This window comes from Apostichopus japonicus, chromosome 18 (genome assembly GCF_037975245.1).
Source record: "Apostichopus japonicus isolate 1M-3 chromosome 18, ASM3797524v1, whole genome shotgun sequence".
NCBI classification, from domain to species: domain Eukaryota; kingdom Metazoa; phylum Echinodermata; class Holothuroidea; order Aspidochirotida; family Stichopodidae; genus Apostichopus; species Apostichopus japonicus.
This window is the reverse complement of record NC_092578.1, coordinates 4072634-4090423: the sequence shown is the minus strand read 5'-3', so window position 1 is coordinate 4090423 and position 17790 is coordinate 4072634. Positions and strand designations below refer to the sequence as shown.

The 17790-nt window shown below is 36.3% G+C and overlaps 2 protein-coding genes and 1 long non-coding RNA gene across 3 annotated transcripts in view; 2 read left to right on the top strand and 1 right to left on the bottom strand.

Annotated features, from left to right (window-relative positions):
* The first annotated feature begins 414 nt into the window (after nucleotides 1-414).
* On the top strand, nucleotides 415-14282 carry LOC139958963 (NADH dehydrogenase [ubiquinone] 1 alpha subcomplex subunit 10, mitochondrial-like). The gene is made up of 9 exons (XM_071956426.1): nucleotides 415-615; nucleotides 2204-2447; nucleotides 3166-3297; nucleotides 4287-4373; nucleotides 4814-4935; nucleotides 5325-5462; nucleotides 6148-6233; nucleotides 11264-11372; nucleotides 12388-14282. Exons 1-9 carry the CDS (start codon nucleotides 523-525, stop codon nucleotides 12466-12468), a joined length of 1092 nt encoding a protein of 363 aa, XP_071812527.1. The 5' UTR covers nucleotides 415-522; the 3' UTR covers nucleotides 12469-14282.
* On the top strand, nucleotides 6705-10034 carry LOC139958966 (uncharacterized). Its single transcript, XR_011789915.1, has 2 exons — nucleotides 6705-7356; nucleotides 8462-10034. It is a non-coding gene; the product is annotated as an uncharacterized lncRNA (long non-coding RNA).
* A 476-nt stretch (nucleotides 14283-14758) lies between the features above and the next one.
* Nucleotides 14759-17790, bottom strand: part of LOC139958962 (sorting nexin-13-like) — a 41567-nt gene continuing 38535 nt past the window's right edge. The window contains exon 22 of the mRNA XM_071956425.1: nucleotides 14759-17431. Within this exon, the coding sequence (XP_071812526.1) occupies nucleotides 17163-17431 (269 nt within the window). The 3' untranslated portion in view covers nucleotides 14759-17162. The remainder of the gene's footprint in view (nucleotides 17432-17790) is intronic.

Here is a 17790-nt window from a genome sequence, read left to right as displayed (position 1 = left end):
GAAAATAAGTAATGATGTGAATCATGTGATAAAGCAATACAAATACAAAGGGGTGACGATATCCTGGCACACGAGAATTGCCTAAAGAAAACAGGTAAGCATTTACACTACTGTATGGAATTTTTGATTGTTTTTACTGCGAACGACCAGGGTTCCTGTGTACAGTGTTACCTCTGAAAGGAATGACGATTTTCCAAGAAGAGATCAAAGATTTTTCATTGTGACCAAGGGTGACCAAATGCTTAGCGACTTATCAGGAAGCTGTTGTAGAGACCTAACGTTGTTTTCAAAGAGGTCACAAGAAACTTTATTTCTTAGATGGACAGCTTTTCCTACTGCGACTATATCAGGTAGACCGCAATAAAGGGGTCCTGTGTTAGCGTGACTTTTAAATCCGATGGCGCTCGTCAAGTTTTGATATGTAGACGTTCAACAGCAACACAAGTCTTGACAGAATGCAGGAGAGCCGACAGAAGTACAGAACTTGAAATAAAAACTTATTCAAGTCATTGAAATTTCATCATGGCTTTGATTTCTTGTCGGAACGTGCTAAGAGCTCTTCACAGTGGAAAGAGTCTCACAAAATGCAGCAAACTACTAGTTGAGCACAGTCAGGTTAGTGCATCGCTAGTTCTATGATATTCATAGCCTAACGTTCAAAAATTGTCTGGCTAGGCTATGGCCTAGACATAACTTACTGTAGGCCAATAACTGAAGGCAAACTTAAGTGAACCCAAGTTCTTGCTTGTATTTGTAAAATATGAGTACAGAGGAGCCATGCACACGCAACATAATTATACCTAACTTTCAGGTTAACCCTTGGCTATTGTTAAATAGTTAGCCTAGGCCTAGTACTATGCCCTAGTCTAACTTCTACATCTAGATGACCAAGGCCTAGATCGCTTTCCAGCATAGTACAATGCTTGAGAGCCAGGTACCCATACAGTATTGTCGGTAATACTAATTAGCGTCAACAGGCCCATTTCACGACAACTCAAGACAACAAGTTTAAAATACCATCAAATACAATGATTGTAATCAGAGTGTATCTGTAAACATGTTTAAAATGACAAACCATTGTGCATATATATTTCTCACGGGCAAAATATTCTTTTTCGTAAAAATAGTCAACTTTCTTCGTCCATAGAATTGGACGACGTGATGCTATTGCGCTTGCGCAATGACTTTGGACCGCACCATTATGATATGGATGGATTTGTGTAAGGGATTTGGAACTACCTTTGTGTACAAAAAATAAAGAAAGAAATAGAGACAGAAAGAAAGAGAGGAGCAAAGAAAGAAGGAAAGAAGGACAAAAAAAATTGAGACAGAAGAAAGAGTTAAAGAACAAAAGAAAGAAACAAAGAAATATATGTAAATAAAACTATAATATGAAGAGTTTCTTACATTGACAATTTGACACAAGCATGTGGGCACCATTCTCGACTTAAAAATTACTTACCTGTAGTGTAATGGTTCGGTCCAATGTCATTGCGCAAGCGCAATAGCATCTAGTCGACCAATTCTACGGACGGAGAAAGTTGACTATTTTTACGACAAAAATGTTTTTTTCCTGTGAAAAAATATGTATGCACGATGGTTTCAGTCAGTTTTAAACGTGTTTCCAGATACACTCTGACTACAACCATTGTATTTGATGGTATTTTAAACTTGTTGTGTTGAGTTGTCTTGAGTTGTCGTGAAATGGTCCTGTTCACGCTAATTAGTATGACCCAGTATTGTTGCTGTTAATTAGGTCTAGGCCTAGGTAGACTTGTGCTCATTTAGGAATTGGGATTATTAGTCTCGGAGCTGCATGCATGTCTAACTCTATGCCAAACTTTCTTGAACAAATATCAATATGACACAAAACTGTTGCTTGCCTGTGTGTTAGTGCAATGTTAGTGTTTATGCAAATCATTATGGCAAATTAGTGTTGATAAGTGTGTGTCTAATCAACTATAAATAATCTTGTAAGTGAAGGTTGTATCCATTTTCTCTAATTGCCTGTCGAGATATTCCCTGTTGCAGTACATGCGTTTACAGTACAACATCTGCAACGGTTTTTCTGACATAGTGACTGTTCTGTAACTTCTGCCGAAGCTTAGATACTAATTTTAAAGGTGTGACTTTATCCCAAACAACATTGAGCCATAGCTGTTTACATCCACTTAGGGTAATAATTTTCCCGTTTCCTCTACAGATCCATGTCCGAACAAAGATGACAGAGACCCCTGTGACGTTTTTATTCGGTTACAAGTTCATGCACAAGTTTGATACAAATAGCAAAATTGTGGTCCTTGATGGAAACTTGGCTGTTGGAAAGACGTCCATTGCTAATGATCTTGCAGATAAAATGGGCATGAAGTATTTCCCAGAGTGCCATGCACACTATTTAGATGAGAGAACTCTTGGCCCTGGACAGAAATGTGATCCCAGATTTTCTGGTAAATCTTTTTTACATAATAATAAATTAATAATAATCTGTACTTCTATGAGATATTCTGAATGATAAGTTAACGTAAGAAAGCAAATAATTAGGAAGTGCATACTATTATTTATGTAACACATGAATAAAGGTTTCTGCCAGGGAAGAGTTTTGTATAAAATTGTAAAGCCTGATAAATTTGTTTCTGTTTCTGTAGGATACTCGTTAAAAACCCTCTGGGATAACACAACGGGTATTCACTTCATTCAAAACAAAAACAACTTTAACAAACTTTACTTGATTTGGGGTTTGTTTTAGCACTTTGGAAGACAATTTTCAAAAAACAGGATTGCCCTTAAATATTAGAAACACATTTTACATCAGATGATCAGCATCAACCACATGACCTCCCAAGTTAGGATTCTTTGCTACAAAGTTCTAAAACTCTGCCTTTTTGTAGCCTTCTGCATTGTATTGAGCACTTCTGTCAATACACAACTTATATTTATTTTATGTTTACTAGGTACTGTAGATAAAATCCCTCCTTGTTTTTACAAGGGATTTTTGTTTCATAAATGTATATATTTTTGATACCTTTTATTTAGTTGTCACTATATTCAAAGTTTGACAAATTTGGCTAAACCCTGCATTCAAACAACAACTGAGTATATTATTTAATACAATAAAAACTTTGCAGGGTTTAAGTGATTTGAACTGTCTACGACTTTATCTCCTAGGTGACATTTCATTGGATCGTTTCTATGCTGACCCTCTGGCTAAAGATGGACATACCTTCAGATTCCAAATGATGATGTATGGTATGAGGTTTCTGCAATACAGAGATGCCATGATGCATCTCCTGGAGACAGGTGAGGAATTGGTGAACAAGGGCAGATCTAGGTCCTTACAAAGGAGGTATTGTGGCCCTTGAAGACACCCTGTAACTCTCATGAAAAATACTTGTGCTAGACGTGTATGCAATCTATTTGTTTTGTATGGAACGTTTTGTGATTTTTTGTACATGTTTAATCATGAATGTGTTTAAGTATGCGATTAGTGATATATGGACTAAGATCAGCTTGTAAAACAATATTATTATATATCTATTTTAAACAAATAGTTTCTTTCTATGATCAACTTAAATCAGGAAAAGCTTTTCAATATAATTTTGATATGAGCCATTTCATTTGTTTTTAAGCAGGGGCCAGAGGGTTAGGTACTTAGTGGAGTTACTTTGATGCCTATTTGAATTCCCTGCTCTGTTTGAATCAACAAAATCAGCTTACAATATCGCAAAAGTCTCTCTATGTATTGAATCTGTTGAATACGGTTTAGTTTAGTTTAGTAGAAAAAAAGGATCAGGAGGGACACTTAAGTCCCTATCAAGGACACTATAGAGAGAGAAAAAAAAACTGAAGACACAAACAGTCAGACCCAATTACAATGCTCAAAGTGCTTGTCCAAAGCATTCACAACCCTATTAGAAAAAAAGTTATGCCCAATATTAATCCTACTATGTAACTTTTGGAGTTTAAGACAATGACCTCTGGTACAACTACTGTTAGTAAACATGATCAAGTCGGTAAAGGATAAATTGTCAAAACCATACACAATCTTGAAAACCTGAATCAAGTCCCCAAATAACAGTTTATGTTTTACAAAGTGTTCATATAGCTACGTTTGACTTGAAACTGTTTGGAGATCAGGTAACCTGACTGTACCTGTATACTAATACTCAGGCAGATACTGGCTAATGGGTACCCACTTACCTTGGTACCCAACAGCTGCTTGCTGATGGGGTTTCTATGATTCAAAACATGTACCTGTATTTTTTTGGTTATGTCTTCTTTTCCTACAGGTCAAGGTATCGTAATGGAGAGGTCAGTCTACAGTGATTTTGTCTTCCTTGAGGCTATCATGGATATGGGATGGATCAGAAAGGCTTGTAAGTAACAGAAGAGGTTTCAATGAAATGTTACTGCCGGAGGTCACTGCTATCTCCGCAACAAAGAACTCGTGTAGATGATGCAGATATAATTCATACTGAAAGCGAAGATCATATTGCTGTAACCGAGAAAGATTTAATTCCAAACTGCACAAAAGGAAATCAAAAAAGAAAAAGAAAAAAAACGGAACCGAACAGAATTCGGGATCAATCTGTGAATGAATCTGATATTAATAAAACTTGATTAGTCAATGTGTAAATATATATATTTATATATATATTTGATATACCAGTCATCCCCTCGTATCCCTACTCTATCCCTTGTTAATGAGTCTCTTGGCAGTTTTTGTCTGTGGCAATGAGATCTAGCCACATCCTACATATTCCCTATAAATCACCTTTATTAAGTGACTAAAATTTACTGTGCATTTACTTGACAGGTTATGACTTCTACAATGAAATAAAGGGTCTCTCTCTGTACAGAATGAAGCACCCTCATGTGGTAGTCTATTTAGATGCTTCTCCAGAGTTAGCACATCAGAGATTTGTTGAAAGAGGAAAGGTAAGTAACCTTGTTTTATTATGTTTGGGGGTGGTGGGGGGGGGGTGGTGGAGGTGGTCAATGGTAATTTGAAGTGAGCATGGGTGAAAGTGTTGAAATATTGTTAATAGAATATCTGGGAAGGTGATCATTAACAGATCCTGTATTATCTTTACTGAATGCTCCACATGGACTACTAACAGCCATGTTTTGGGGAGGGGTGGAGTAGGGGCGGTGGGGGATACAAAGGGAAAGGGGGGGGGGTAAAAAACCTGTTAAACTTGATTTAGTATCTATGTATTATATTCTTTATAACCTTTGCCACATTCAAAATACATTTAGCTGGTTATACGTGCTGTAACGTGCAGCTAAAAGCGTAAGAATGTTCTGTTTTTGTTTTTCTGTCTTAGGGTTACGAAAAGAATGTCCCCCTCGAGTATTTTCAAGGATTAGATAAGGCATACAAAGAAAAGTTCCTCCCAGAGATGAAGGATGCTGGCTGTGAAGTGCTACAGTATGACTGGAAGAGCTTTGGTAATATAGACAGGGTAAGCGCTTGATCTCTAACTTTACTTTCAATTCAACCCGGAAGGTCGTTCAAGATCTGTCAACATCAAGGGACATCCTGGATGCAGACAATTTAAAGCTAATATTGACGAGAAAGATTTTCCCACACCATTTGTCAAAAAACCGCATCGCATTATCTTGTTCCCAAATCAAGATATGATAGATTGAATGTTAGCTATTTTGATTGGCTGTGCCTTCTCTTACTCCAATTGAAATACAGTGGGTGATCAGTGATGGCATCAGGGGAGATGTTCAATATATGATACATATGTATGTTTGTTTCAAATTTTCCAAGTAATAATGAAGTTTAACCCCTGATCCATCTCGCGAGAGGTCCTGTTGGGGATAAAAGATTTGTTATCAAAGAAAAGATGCTTTTTAAAAAAAAAAATTTTAAGGATCCATTGTCTTTGTTGAGCCAGGGAATGGCTGATAAGTGAAGTACTGTTACAATAGCATTGAATAGAAAGGTCTGTAAAAGGAAGAGTGATGGAAATGGTCCATGCATTTGCTCTCAGGTACCCCTGTGCTGATTTAGGTTGCCCCTCCTCCCTCCCAGGCACCCATTCATTAAACAAGTCCCATCATTATGAAAATGGTGTTTGTTTGATAACCTCATTTTTCAATTGGTGTAAACTTCAGGTTATATGCTCATGCTTTTAACAGATTGTCGACGACATTGCTTACCTGAAGTTCAAGGACTCACCGTGGAACATTGTTGATGATACGGAACTGGACAAGCATTACAGATTGTGAGTAATCTATCGAAGCAGATTACCATGTATATTAAATCTGCCCCATCCTGGTTGATCGCCAATTCCACCAAAGGGTGTTATTTCTATTAACAAGATTTACTATCGATCTAAACAAGACTGCCTACCACTAAATGCTGCTTCACACATATGAGTGTTAACTACATGGAAAATTGGGAAGTTATTTACTGACACTCTTGATTATAAAAGCCTTGTCACCCAGAGGACTTATCCATAGAGTAATTAAGCAACCTGTAAACAAAATTAATTAGATATGTTCAAATAGTTTAAGACACATTATTCAATCTTTGTCTAGCTAATGGACTTGTAGGGAGATTGCAGTATCAGTGATTCATCAAAGAGTTACTTTGTCATGTCTGTTAGTCAAACTTTTAGGTACTTTTTACTCTATTTTGACCCCATCTTTGAAAAGAGTTTGTATTCATCCAAGATAAGACTGTCCTAGGCCGTGGTACATCCCTTGATTTCGTTTCATTCCGTGCAACACAAAGAGGGAGGGGATAATATGTAAATGATAAATATGAAAATATTATTCTGAATGGATATTCAGTTGTCCCCACTTGCGATGCTGGTATATATGCTTAAAAATTGGTAAAAATCTAACAGAAATCGGGTCCTTTTGCGTTATTGTACGAGGCTATTTTCTACCAATCAGAAATGTCGTACGAGAGACATTCTTGCGGCATACGCGAAATTTCGGCGAATCAACCAATCACAAGGTTTGTTAATATGGACAGAACAATTGTTCCGAAAACAAAAATGGCCGCGTTCAGTAGTGGAGGTGTTACACGAAAGTCGCTTCGAGAAAACTGTATTATACACGTTAAAGATTGCTCTAAATCAAAATTTATTGAACTGACAAGTAATTCATAAGAGAGATTTAAGAAATTTGCCTTGGAGTGGACACAATTTGATTGCAAGGAGGCAGAAATAGCCAGAAATTCCGCGACGGCGATCGGCCTAACGTTAACAATTTCAGAATGTGTTGGGGAAGTTTTACTACATCGAGACATATGATGATACCACATTGAATGTTACAAACGGTTTTGCGACATAACTAAAGTCAAAAGGCAGGCAAAACTCGCTGAAAAACGCGCTGCAGGTATGTACTAGTATTTTTGTCAAAAATATGTAAGATTTTGTATTAATCCATTTTTTTCCAACCAGCCCCTTAATTTTAGTTAGGCATAGCCTAGGCGGCTAGGCCCTACCACTGTTTTTCCAAATTGCCCACTTGGAAATAAAATGTATGTTCGGCGTAGAGCTCAGCCAATTTGACTAAACTTGGCGAATTTTAACATACACAATATAACCACTATGCAAATGTAATAAAGCGATAGAAATATCTTGCTGGTGCAAGGCATAATATCTACTAGTAGTAGGCCTATGTAAATTTTACCCTAATTCAAATCTGGCTTTTCGAATTCAATCCAGAAAAGATATGCTCACACACAGTATAAGGTCTATTAGTAAACAGTTTGACTGTGATGTAAACAACACCATTGACCAGCATATTTCTTTCAAATGTCTCAACTTGTGGGTTACACCAGGCTGACAAAGCAAATGACAGGTTTGATCAAAAACACTGCATATAGCCTACTGCATATAGCCTACATAGAGCATATTTTATCAACAAAATTTAATTTTCTTGTTGTAATTTTCTTGTCATCATTCAAACATGAGCAATATACATAGTCCTGATACACTGATGGTATGCATGTACTTCTTAGTTCATTATGACTTATGGGAATGGGCCCTCAATAGGAAGAAGACATATATAGATTAATTTTTTTGTTACGGCAAATTCGGTAAACAAAATAAAAACAGTATTTACAAGGGTAGGCTCTATATATGCATTTTGAATTTGGAAAGGTAACCTTTTCTGTCAACTTGTGTAAAGATTGCGAGGTTACTTTAAATGCCTTTAAGAAATTCAAAGATTTTGCTAGAGCATGTTGCTGAACATTGGCAATTTATTCTTCCTTCAAATTATTAAACATAAAAGTTAAACTCTAAATATTATTTTCCTTTTTGATTATTGAATGATCCCAATGATTAGGGAGTAAAAGTTGGGGGCGAAATGCTTTGAATCTTAAGTAACCAAAACTGTGGAGGCAAATAATCCTTGCTCAAAATTTTAAAACTTACCTTTCTTGTTGCAAAACATTATTTAACAGCTATTTTTTCTTTTAATTTTACTCATATAGAAACGGATGTAAACAAGCTGAATGATGATGCAGATGAAAACGAACCGCCAAGGAAACGCGCCCTCTGGTCCAACAATACAAGTGGTCCAAGAGAGTGGAGGGAACGCCACATGTTTCCGAATGAATGCTTCATCTGTCATTCCGTCAAAATGAAACCTTATAAGTTCACAGGGAAAAGACTGGTAGTGAGACTTATGAGGTGTGAGATTGTTAATGGTGGAAAGGATATAAGAATTGTATACCCAGTTGGTTGCTCTACAGGGCCAAGCGGGCATGAAACCCATGAAATGGATATCAAACTCAAAGACGCTTTTAGAAGGGATTCCAAAGGAACATAGGGCTAAGTCAGTTGATAAAACTAGACAGAGGTTGCCATCAACAAAGACCTTAGGATTGACTTGGCATGCAGAGTCTGACAAATTTCAACTTAAGAAGCAAGTAATGGTTAGTAATGTTGAAACCTTAACCAAGCAAATTGTTTTAAGCAAGCTATCATCAGTGTTTGATCCTCTTGGAATTATTGGGCCTATTATAGAAGTAGCTAAGATTTGAATGCAAAATAATTGGGGAAAAAGAACTTGATTGGGATGATCCTAATGTAGGGGGTCTAGAATGAAAAATCAGAAGGTGGTTGGAAAATTTAGTTAATTTAGACAATATTGATATTGGAATATGCTTGTGCCCAAAGGGTAAGGCAGACCAAAGAATGCATGTATTTTGTGATGCTTCAAGTGATGCATATGCAGCTGTGGTTTATTTAACAACCATGGGGGTAAATGGAATCAGGGTGCAGCTAGTAGCTTCAAAAGCGAAGGTGGCTCCTGTAAAAGCTATAAGCATACCTAGATTAGAGTTGTTTATTTGAGAAACATTACTAAGATTTGTCGTGTGGAAATCCTAGATTAAGTTAAGTTTTTGTGGTAAAGTAAATTTTACTAAGAAGCGGTTATAAATTCCCTTCAGACTGTACACAGTCCAAGATCTTTTGCATTTGTATCAGTGAATTTTGGTATAAGAACATACCATATAAGGATACATGTTTAATTTAAGAAAGTGTTTCCGTGTGTTTGTGTCGAATGTAGACAGCAAGTGTTATATATAAGTTCAATATTATGTGATATAAATACTCCACAAATATCTTACTGTACATAGATTTGCAGTAATGAAGAAAGATTTTTGATGGTTAATGTATGAGTAAAATGTATTAATTTTGTTTTGTTTTTTATACTTGAGGTAGAGTACCTCATGGAAGGGGAGAATGTTCTAGAGAGTAAAGTAGTCTAACAATTTTGCACCTGCTATGTTATGAAACCAGGCAAATGCTTTCAAAATGCCATCTATTGTTTGCCCAACCATTCTGTTTTTGTTATGTAAAATTAGCATGTATTGTATTGAGTTACTGAATAGTGTGTTTTTAGAGACAGTGGTCAGTTGTAAACTGTTCTTCAGAGAGAAAGGTTGAGAGAGAAATGAGTATAAAACAAAACACAACTTGTAAAGACTGAGTAAAAGAGAAAGAGAAAAAGAGAGAGATAGAGAGATGAGCAACGAAATAAACGAGAGAACAAGCAAATTTCCTTTTGAGTATTATTTCACTTTGTCTGGTAAACAATCAGCCTTGGCAGTCATCAGGATGGGTAAGGATTTAATTTTTCCGAATGAACGAAATGCTCATGATCAGAGATTGGAAGTATTTTGTTGTTGTAAATTACTAGAAAAAATTGTATTTGGGATGATGTGGCCATATTTCAGGAAAATTGAGTATTTTACTTGGAGTCCTGTATCAGTCCCCACCCGGAAGTGTGGTAGTTTTTTTGTTTGTATTTAATAGTGAATATTGTATTTGGAAGGATGTAAGCATTCTTTCAGGAAAATTGATGAAAGGGAGTCTTATTTTAGCAATGCTTGGACTTAACTAGGAATGGTATCGTGTCGTCCAGGGGAGGTAGTATCTCTCATCTTCTTGCACCTCGAATAGAGTGGATAAGCATCTGTCTTTTGAGTCATCAGGCTTGAAAAAGTATTTCACTTTTGAATGAACAAAGTGCTCATAGTTTGAGTTGTAGTCAAATTTGGTTTGGGAGGGTATAGCATTCTTTCAAGGCAATTGAGAAAATCTTTATTTAAAGGAAGTCCATGTTACAACCTACCCAGTCCAACTTCTCTAAATACAAACAAAGATGTGGATGAAGTTTTGAAGATTATTTGAAATTTCCTTCCTTTTTGTTCTCTACCATATATACTCAATCCTTTCAACTGGTTAAAATGGCCTTAATTAATTAACTGGCTTATAAATTAGTAGGATTTTTAAAAATTAATGCTTTTAGATAATTAGTAGTTAACAATGTTTTTTAACTAATTAATCTAATTAACCAATTGGTTAATTAGCTAACATATTTTAGCAGTCATAATTCATTTATGATTTCATTCAAGGTCTGAAATAAAAAAAAATTGAGTGAACTCCCATGAAACTTGCAGTGTTAGTGTACTTTCTCACTTCAGCAAAACAGTAGTAGTGGAACTGGTATATGGGTTTTAAGTATGGTGATGTAACTCCCTTTTCCATGAATTTTCTTCTCGCTTAACCACAACCATGCGTGGGGATAAAGCAATTTGTGATTAGCAACTCCTAATTCATCATTCTGTGATAAATTTAGCCCCTCCCTCGATCAGTTGCACGGAAATTGAAAACAGAGCACATAAATGCCCTATGTACCATGGCCTATCCGTTTTAGTTTCTGATAGTGGATCTCTTCCAGATTTACATTTTTGAAGTCCTGGATTTTCTTCTCCTCTCCACAGCCTAGCTAATGAACATCAAGTAGTGGATTGTATGACTATCCCAAAGTATGTCCCAGAGATCACATACGGGGCACAGCAATTTGACGACTTGATTGAAGAATATAAGATAGTAAGTACAGATTCTCTTCATATGTTAGTGAACAGAATCGTCATGCCATACTCTATCACATAGCAGCTTTTCACATTAATAATAATAATGATAACTGTTATTTATATAGCGCAGGTATCCAGAGCACAAGGCAATGTTCAAATGCGCTCCCATATAAAGGGTTTAACTGTGATATTTCTCAAAAAGGATAGTTTTTAACTGTTTTGTGAGATCCGTCATTAGGCAATACAGTAGCTCAAAATATGTTTTGATGATTCGATCTATGCATTTTCCATCATGATATGTAGTATGATGTAAGAGTGTCATGGTAGCAATGACAATATTTGTTGGACGGCACCCTGTTGTCATCACAACTTGTTTAATCTGTAGATTTAAGAAAATTTGGAAATAGATGGTAACAATTCATGGCCTGCTTTCGTGGCACGTCCTGTTCCTTTATTATCTTGTTTTTTGATTTTTGGAAGACCCAATTATTAAAACTTCAGAGAACAATTCCTCAGTTTGGCTTTGAAGAGCCTATGAGAATAAGTGAGTGACTGGTGCTTAATTGTTGACCTATAGCTAAATTACACAACACCTGTATTTATACAACAATTCATAGTTATATTTGGGTATATTTCAATGGTTGTAGAATTGGAATATTCATAATAAGATTTCACTGTTTGTAATGTAACAATATCCTGGGAAAGGGTAACGGTAGTTTTGAAATCAAACTAACAGTTTATAAAACAGCATACACAGAGGTGTGATTTTGTTCACACTCCTAACTTGTAGAAAAGTATTTGAAAACATTAGGCCGTGGTTTTAAGCACAGAACACATCTCGCAAGTTTGGTGGCTAACAATTTATCAAATCATATTTTGGAATCCATCAAGGTTGCATAGTCACTTCCACCACAAGAATTTGCAGGATGTTGCAATTTTTTGTGTAAAATGCAGATATCGCAAATATTCATTCTCATCTCCTCTTTGCTAATCTTATGCAATTTTGTTTGCAATCTCTCGTTTCTCTTCAGAAATACAACAAACGGTACGCGCCCGGCTTCAACCCAGGAGAATACAAGAATAAGTTGGAGTTGATGTTTAAATGGAAGTAAAGAGACGTCTAGAATAGAACTATTATTTGCTCCTGCTGATAGTCGGAGTGGAAAAGGCTGCCTACCGTGTCGATAGGCTTGAGATCGGGCAACTAAACAGGATCATTATTATTATTATCTACTGGCTGTGAAGTATTTTACCATGGGAGTGTAGTTGTCATATTTTGCTTACAGCCCTTACAAGGAGTGTTAGCTCTCTCTTCTACCTACTGGCATATTTGAGAAGTCTTATTTCCATATCTACCTACTATCCAGTGTGAAGCATGATATTTTTTCCTTTCACATCTGTCTAGTGATGTGTGAAAAAAAGTGTTATTTTCTCATCTTTGTTTTCATATCCTCCGTGAGGAGTTATCTTTGTGTCTACCTTAGCCTATGTCGGGAGCTATGTAAGCCTATGAGGATACCTTAGCCTGTGTCTACCTTAGCCTGTGTTAGCCTATGAGGATACCTTAGCCTGTGTCTACCTTAGCCTATGTCAGGAGCTATGTTAGCCTATGAGGATACCTTAGCCTATGTTAGCCTATGAGGATACCTTAGCATGTCCTACCTTAGCCTATGTCAGGAGTGCTGTTTTCTTCATGTCTAAAGACTTGTCAAAGCCAAGCATGTTCACATTTTGTAAAGCAGTTTTCAGGTGTTTTCAATTTTCGTAAAATTCTGAAAAATAGAACTTTCAGTATACAGAAACTGGTATACATCTTAACCTTTGCATAGCAATTTGCCCAATGTTTTGCATATATCAATCTAGTCATGAGAAACAAGCTCAATTAGTGGATGATTTTGACGAGGATACAGTATCCTCACTAGCCCTAATTTATTTCTCTTAAATACTTATTAAATCTGTTGAAGATAGCATATCATCCATTGATAGTCCTTGCATAGCCGGTTGTCTTTTATAACAATATTCCACTTTTTGTTCGATTTACTCAACGTTCTTGAGCGATGCAAAACCCTCTTCACCAAAGGCGGTACAATTAACCGGCCTCCGACTTCACTCTCCGTTACATCTTCTGTAGTACGTTGATAGTTTGTGATAACTTCAATTGACAGCTTCTGGGTTAAACGTACCTATCACAAATGCTGTCTATCTTTAGCAATGGCATATTTTAAAAATAATGTTTTATGATAATTATTTATTATTAAAGGATTTGACATTCTGCTAAGAATATTCATGGTTTATAGTGTTGGCCCTCATGCCTATTCATCAGTTAGGTAGCAAGATAAGGTTTCTCCTCAGTTAGGTAGCAAGATAAGGTTTCTAAGGCTACTCCATAAGGTTTCTCATACTCGTTACTCATGGCAACCAGTTATCCACATCCCCAAAATTCAAAGAAGTGCTCTTGCATGTGAAGTATATATGCTAATAAAATGTGTGGGATGAATTATTCATTGTTGATATCGTTATACCTCATGCCTATTCATCAGCTAAGTAGCAATATCAGCCAGTTGGGACAATTTCCTAATGCTAATACCTCTCTAAACTGTCCGCCATATCATGCTTCAAAGCACTGGTATCGACAGTACAAACAGTTCTTAACCTTGATCTGATAGAAAATATGATATTCATACTGCTACGTACTGACAATACAAGTGCTTTGAAGTGGAACATAACACTACAGTATAGGAAAATTGTCTCAACTGGGTGAGCAAAATACTCCAAATGGTTTGTTTTACATGTTCTTCTTCTGAAGAAGTAGTAGATAATAAATTTCCTGCATGACTGACTGTGATCATTGGACAGATGAGTTGCAAACACATTAATGTGTGGAGCAGCTATTTGTTTGGAAGTTAAATACAATGGTATGAAAGAATACATTCATTTCTAGTCTTTCTCAGCTTACATCTCTGCATCTTTGTCTAGCAAAATAAAATTTAAGATTAAGAGGGTGTGAAGACTCGCGCAAAAAGAAACGTCTAATTCCAGTAATTTGACCTAGTTTTGAATAAGGTGTAACAGAAGTGTTAGACACCATCAATCCCAGAGAATACACACACAGCTTGCTACCGTCGGTAATTAGACACTAGTGTACAGCCAATACATACAGCTGGGGTCAATACCCAGAGCACAGTATACAAACGATGGACATCTTAGGTCCAGCTAAAGGTAACAATTAAGGTATCATGTTCATTACTGTCTGCATTTTGTAGCGACACAAACAAAACGTCGCTTGCAATCAACAGAAAGTTAACTTTTTCAGATGGCCACACGCGGTTTGGGGCGAGTCTTCAATGCCTTTAAGACACGATTGGACATTCAAATGACACATTCATAAGACAACCAAGAGAGTTACTTTCCGAAAATTGTTTTTCTTCACATTTTACATCAAAATAATGATCATAAAATTCTGCATATACAGTTGAATGAGAAACATGTACAAACCCCCAAAAATGTGATGGTAAAATGTTCGTTGCAAAAAACTTAATAGGCAAGATCTGTAAAGAAATTCTGTAAAGGAAAGTGTGAGATCTCTTTAGTAAACACTCCATAAAAATGTCAATGTTTTTTGTCAACACAACGAAGAAATGATCATCCAAATACGTTGATTTCCATCCAAGAAAAAGTTATCCTGCCCCAGTGTAATCCTGACACCCATTGGCTCTGTGGGCATATTGGTTATAAGGTTATTTAATTTATTCAGCAATGTGTAACAAAACTCAAGTTTGGAATGAAATATTGAAAATTAAATTGACATATTAATTAATAAACTTTTAAATATTGCACAAATTTAAACCCTTGAGATTGGTAACTTAATTAACTTGTACCCAAGTTTTCGACATGAAATCTCTCAGACGACTATATGCAATAATGTGATGTCTTTTTCGACTTTTAATGTATCATGTTTCTCTTAAAAATTCACCATTTTTTCTCTGAATAAATAGTCTTGATGATAGCAATTGTATCGTTCGTAAAAACAAATCTGTAAGATTTGATTTGTCAAAATTTATGATTAATCAAGAATTATGAAATCTTGAGATCATAAGTAGACTCTGCCACTACCATAGCAGTGATCTGATGGGCCTTGCCTTTTTAACATAATAAAAACTGAAACTAAGTAAAACAACTGATTAAAAAGAAATATTAGTAATGGCCAACAACATGAAGACAAAAAAAAAAAAGACTTCCTACCTAATAACTAAATAACATAGTGTTAAGGTTATCAAATGGAATAAACTGACCTACTAGTGTGGTTATTATAGTGTGGTATTAGTTATATTTTAGAACAGTTCTCTTCTATGGGGAAAAGTTGTAGACAGCTAAGATCTATATATAGGAGTGGAATGTTGGTGATGAGAAGGAAAGGGGAAAGAGCATAAAATATAAGTAAATGTATTCAAATCCAAATAGTGTACTGAAAATATAGGCTTACAGCATGAACTACAAAATATGCAGACACAGGTTGTTGTGCAGATATGGGTGTTATGCTGGGCGTGTGGAACAAAGACATCTAAAACCCCAAAAAACAAGAAACAGAATAAAAACAAAAAAGTTCGAAAAAGAAATAAAAGAGTGTAAGGAATTATGGGAGCAGATCTGAGGTCAAATAATGAGCCTCTCTTTAACTATCCATGGTAACCCCCGGTAACCATCCATACCACAGATCAACCGGACGGATCTATCTTGACCTTCCAAATTGTATGTGTGTTTTAAAGGACACGATGAAGCATCTTGATCGTATATTAGTTCTTAAATAGCCCCCTCTAAATTGAAGGTAATTTCATCGGGCATGTCATCAGTACCCTATCATCATCAAAGCTTTACTTTGATTCTTGGAAACCTCTTTTAACTGTCTTCTGATAAAACTTGCTGAATGAATGTCAAATAATCTAGTGATCGGTACAAACCAAGCCTCGTACGATTCATGCAGCTGACTTAAATGTAACACTTGTTCACATCTTCGGACTATCATTTATAAATGCAATATTTACTTTAATATTAATATTGTTGCATTATTCAGTATATTGCACTAACCATGCATCTCATATTTAAGCACTCCTAACACAACAAAACATAATGGAATCATCATTACCTTGGTTATACCCTCCCCCCTCCCCTCTCGCTCACCCCACCCCCCAAAATGAAGACAATAGCACATTAATGTATATAAAGACCATAACTGGATACGACAAATCCAAAAAAAACCTCTTCCCAATTCAGAGTGCAAGTAATGTACAAGTTCATAAAATCCTAACAAACCATTTTGGTGATCTAGAGAAAAAGCAATACTAGAGTAGTTTCAAATTATGAAATTATCTTGCAATCCCATCTAATGGATGATTAACTGATATTTTAGCCTCCTTGTAATAGCAAGTGGTTGCTTTTAGCCATAAGGAATGGTATTTAATTCAGCCCAAGAGGCATTACTTAACAAGGACCACATTTTCATAAGTTTAAGTATCATCTGGTAAAATGCCCAACAAATTTGATTGCAGCTGACCTCAAATAATTTCATTTGCCTCCCTAAAAGGATAGGAAATCCCTCATTCCCCTTCTACTATCCTCCTTTTCGTCTCCCCTCATCAAAAATCCTGGCTATACAAAAATGATGTAACCATTCAAAAAATGCATCTTTAGAAAATGTTTTCATTATTCAGCTCCGTAAAAATATAAGACAATAAGATTTCCTCGGTTCGTGAACGCCTCCCGTACCCATCAAGGTTCACACTCCCCGGATCAACGAACCGGCCCTTTGTCACCTATTACCTGCGGCATTGGAATTCTCTGCCTTTTGCTCCTCCATCTCTCTTTCATCCTTCTCTCGTTTGGCACGGATTCTTGAGGACTGGGAGAGAAGTGTCTGGAAGTTTTTCTCAAAGTTGCTTTCGGGAAAGAGCAATTTGACGATTCCCTCCAAGAAGACAAACATGAGACGTTTGTTGAGCTGCCTCATCTGAAGCATGTCGAACGTTCTGATCATTCCTCGTCGCGTGGTCTCGGTTCCTATGAAGTTCTTGAGTTCGTCTGTAGCAGAGAGAAAAAAAGATCAACTTGATTAACTCTACACCTCAACATTGAGTCCCCTCTCTTACTACACTGTTATTACTTCCAACGTTTACACGCTTTCCTAACATTTGTGTCTGTTTCGCTCCTTTGAGGATCCTTCAGTCTCTTTTCTAAATTGAAATCTTAATGAGTTGGAAAATCAAGTGAAAAAACTTCCAGCCTTCACCGGGATTCAAACCCGGGCCTCCCGCTCTGTACGCGGACACCCTAACCAACTAGGCTATGGACGCTGATTGTATGTACAGAGGTTCAAAACCGGTAAGGAAGGTCGTAATTCCACTGTAGGCGTTTGTCACTTGTATTGAACAATACTAGTT

Excerpts from the sequence above, each read along its gene's own strand:
- LOC139958963 (XM_071956426.1), top strand. The coding sequence starts at position 523 with ATGGCTTTGATTTCTTGTCGGAACGTGCTAAGAGCTCTTCACAGTGGA. Across the intron at positions 2,448-3,165 it reads ATGTGATCCCAGATTTTCTG|GTGACATTTCATTGGATCGT; the intron begins GTAAATCTTTTT and ends TTTATCTCCTAG. Across the intron at positions 4,374-4,813 it reads GGGATGGATCAGAAAGGCTT|GTTATGACTTCTACAATGAA; the intron begins GTAAGTAACAGA and ends TTTACTTGACAG.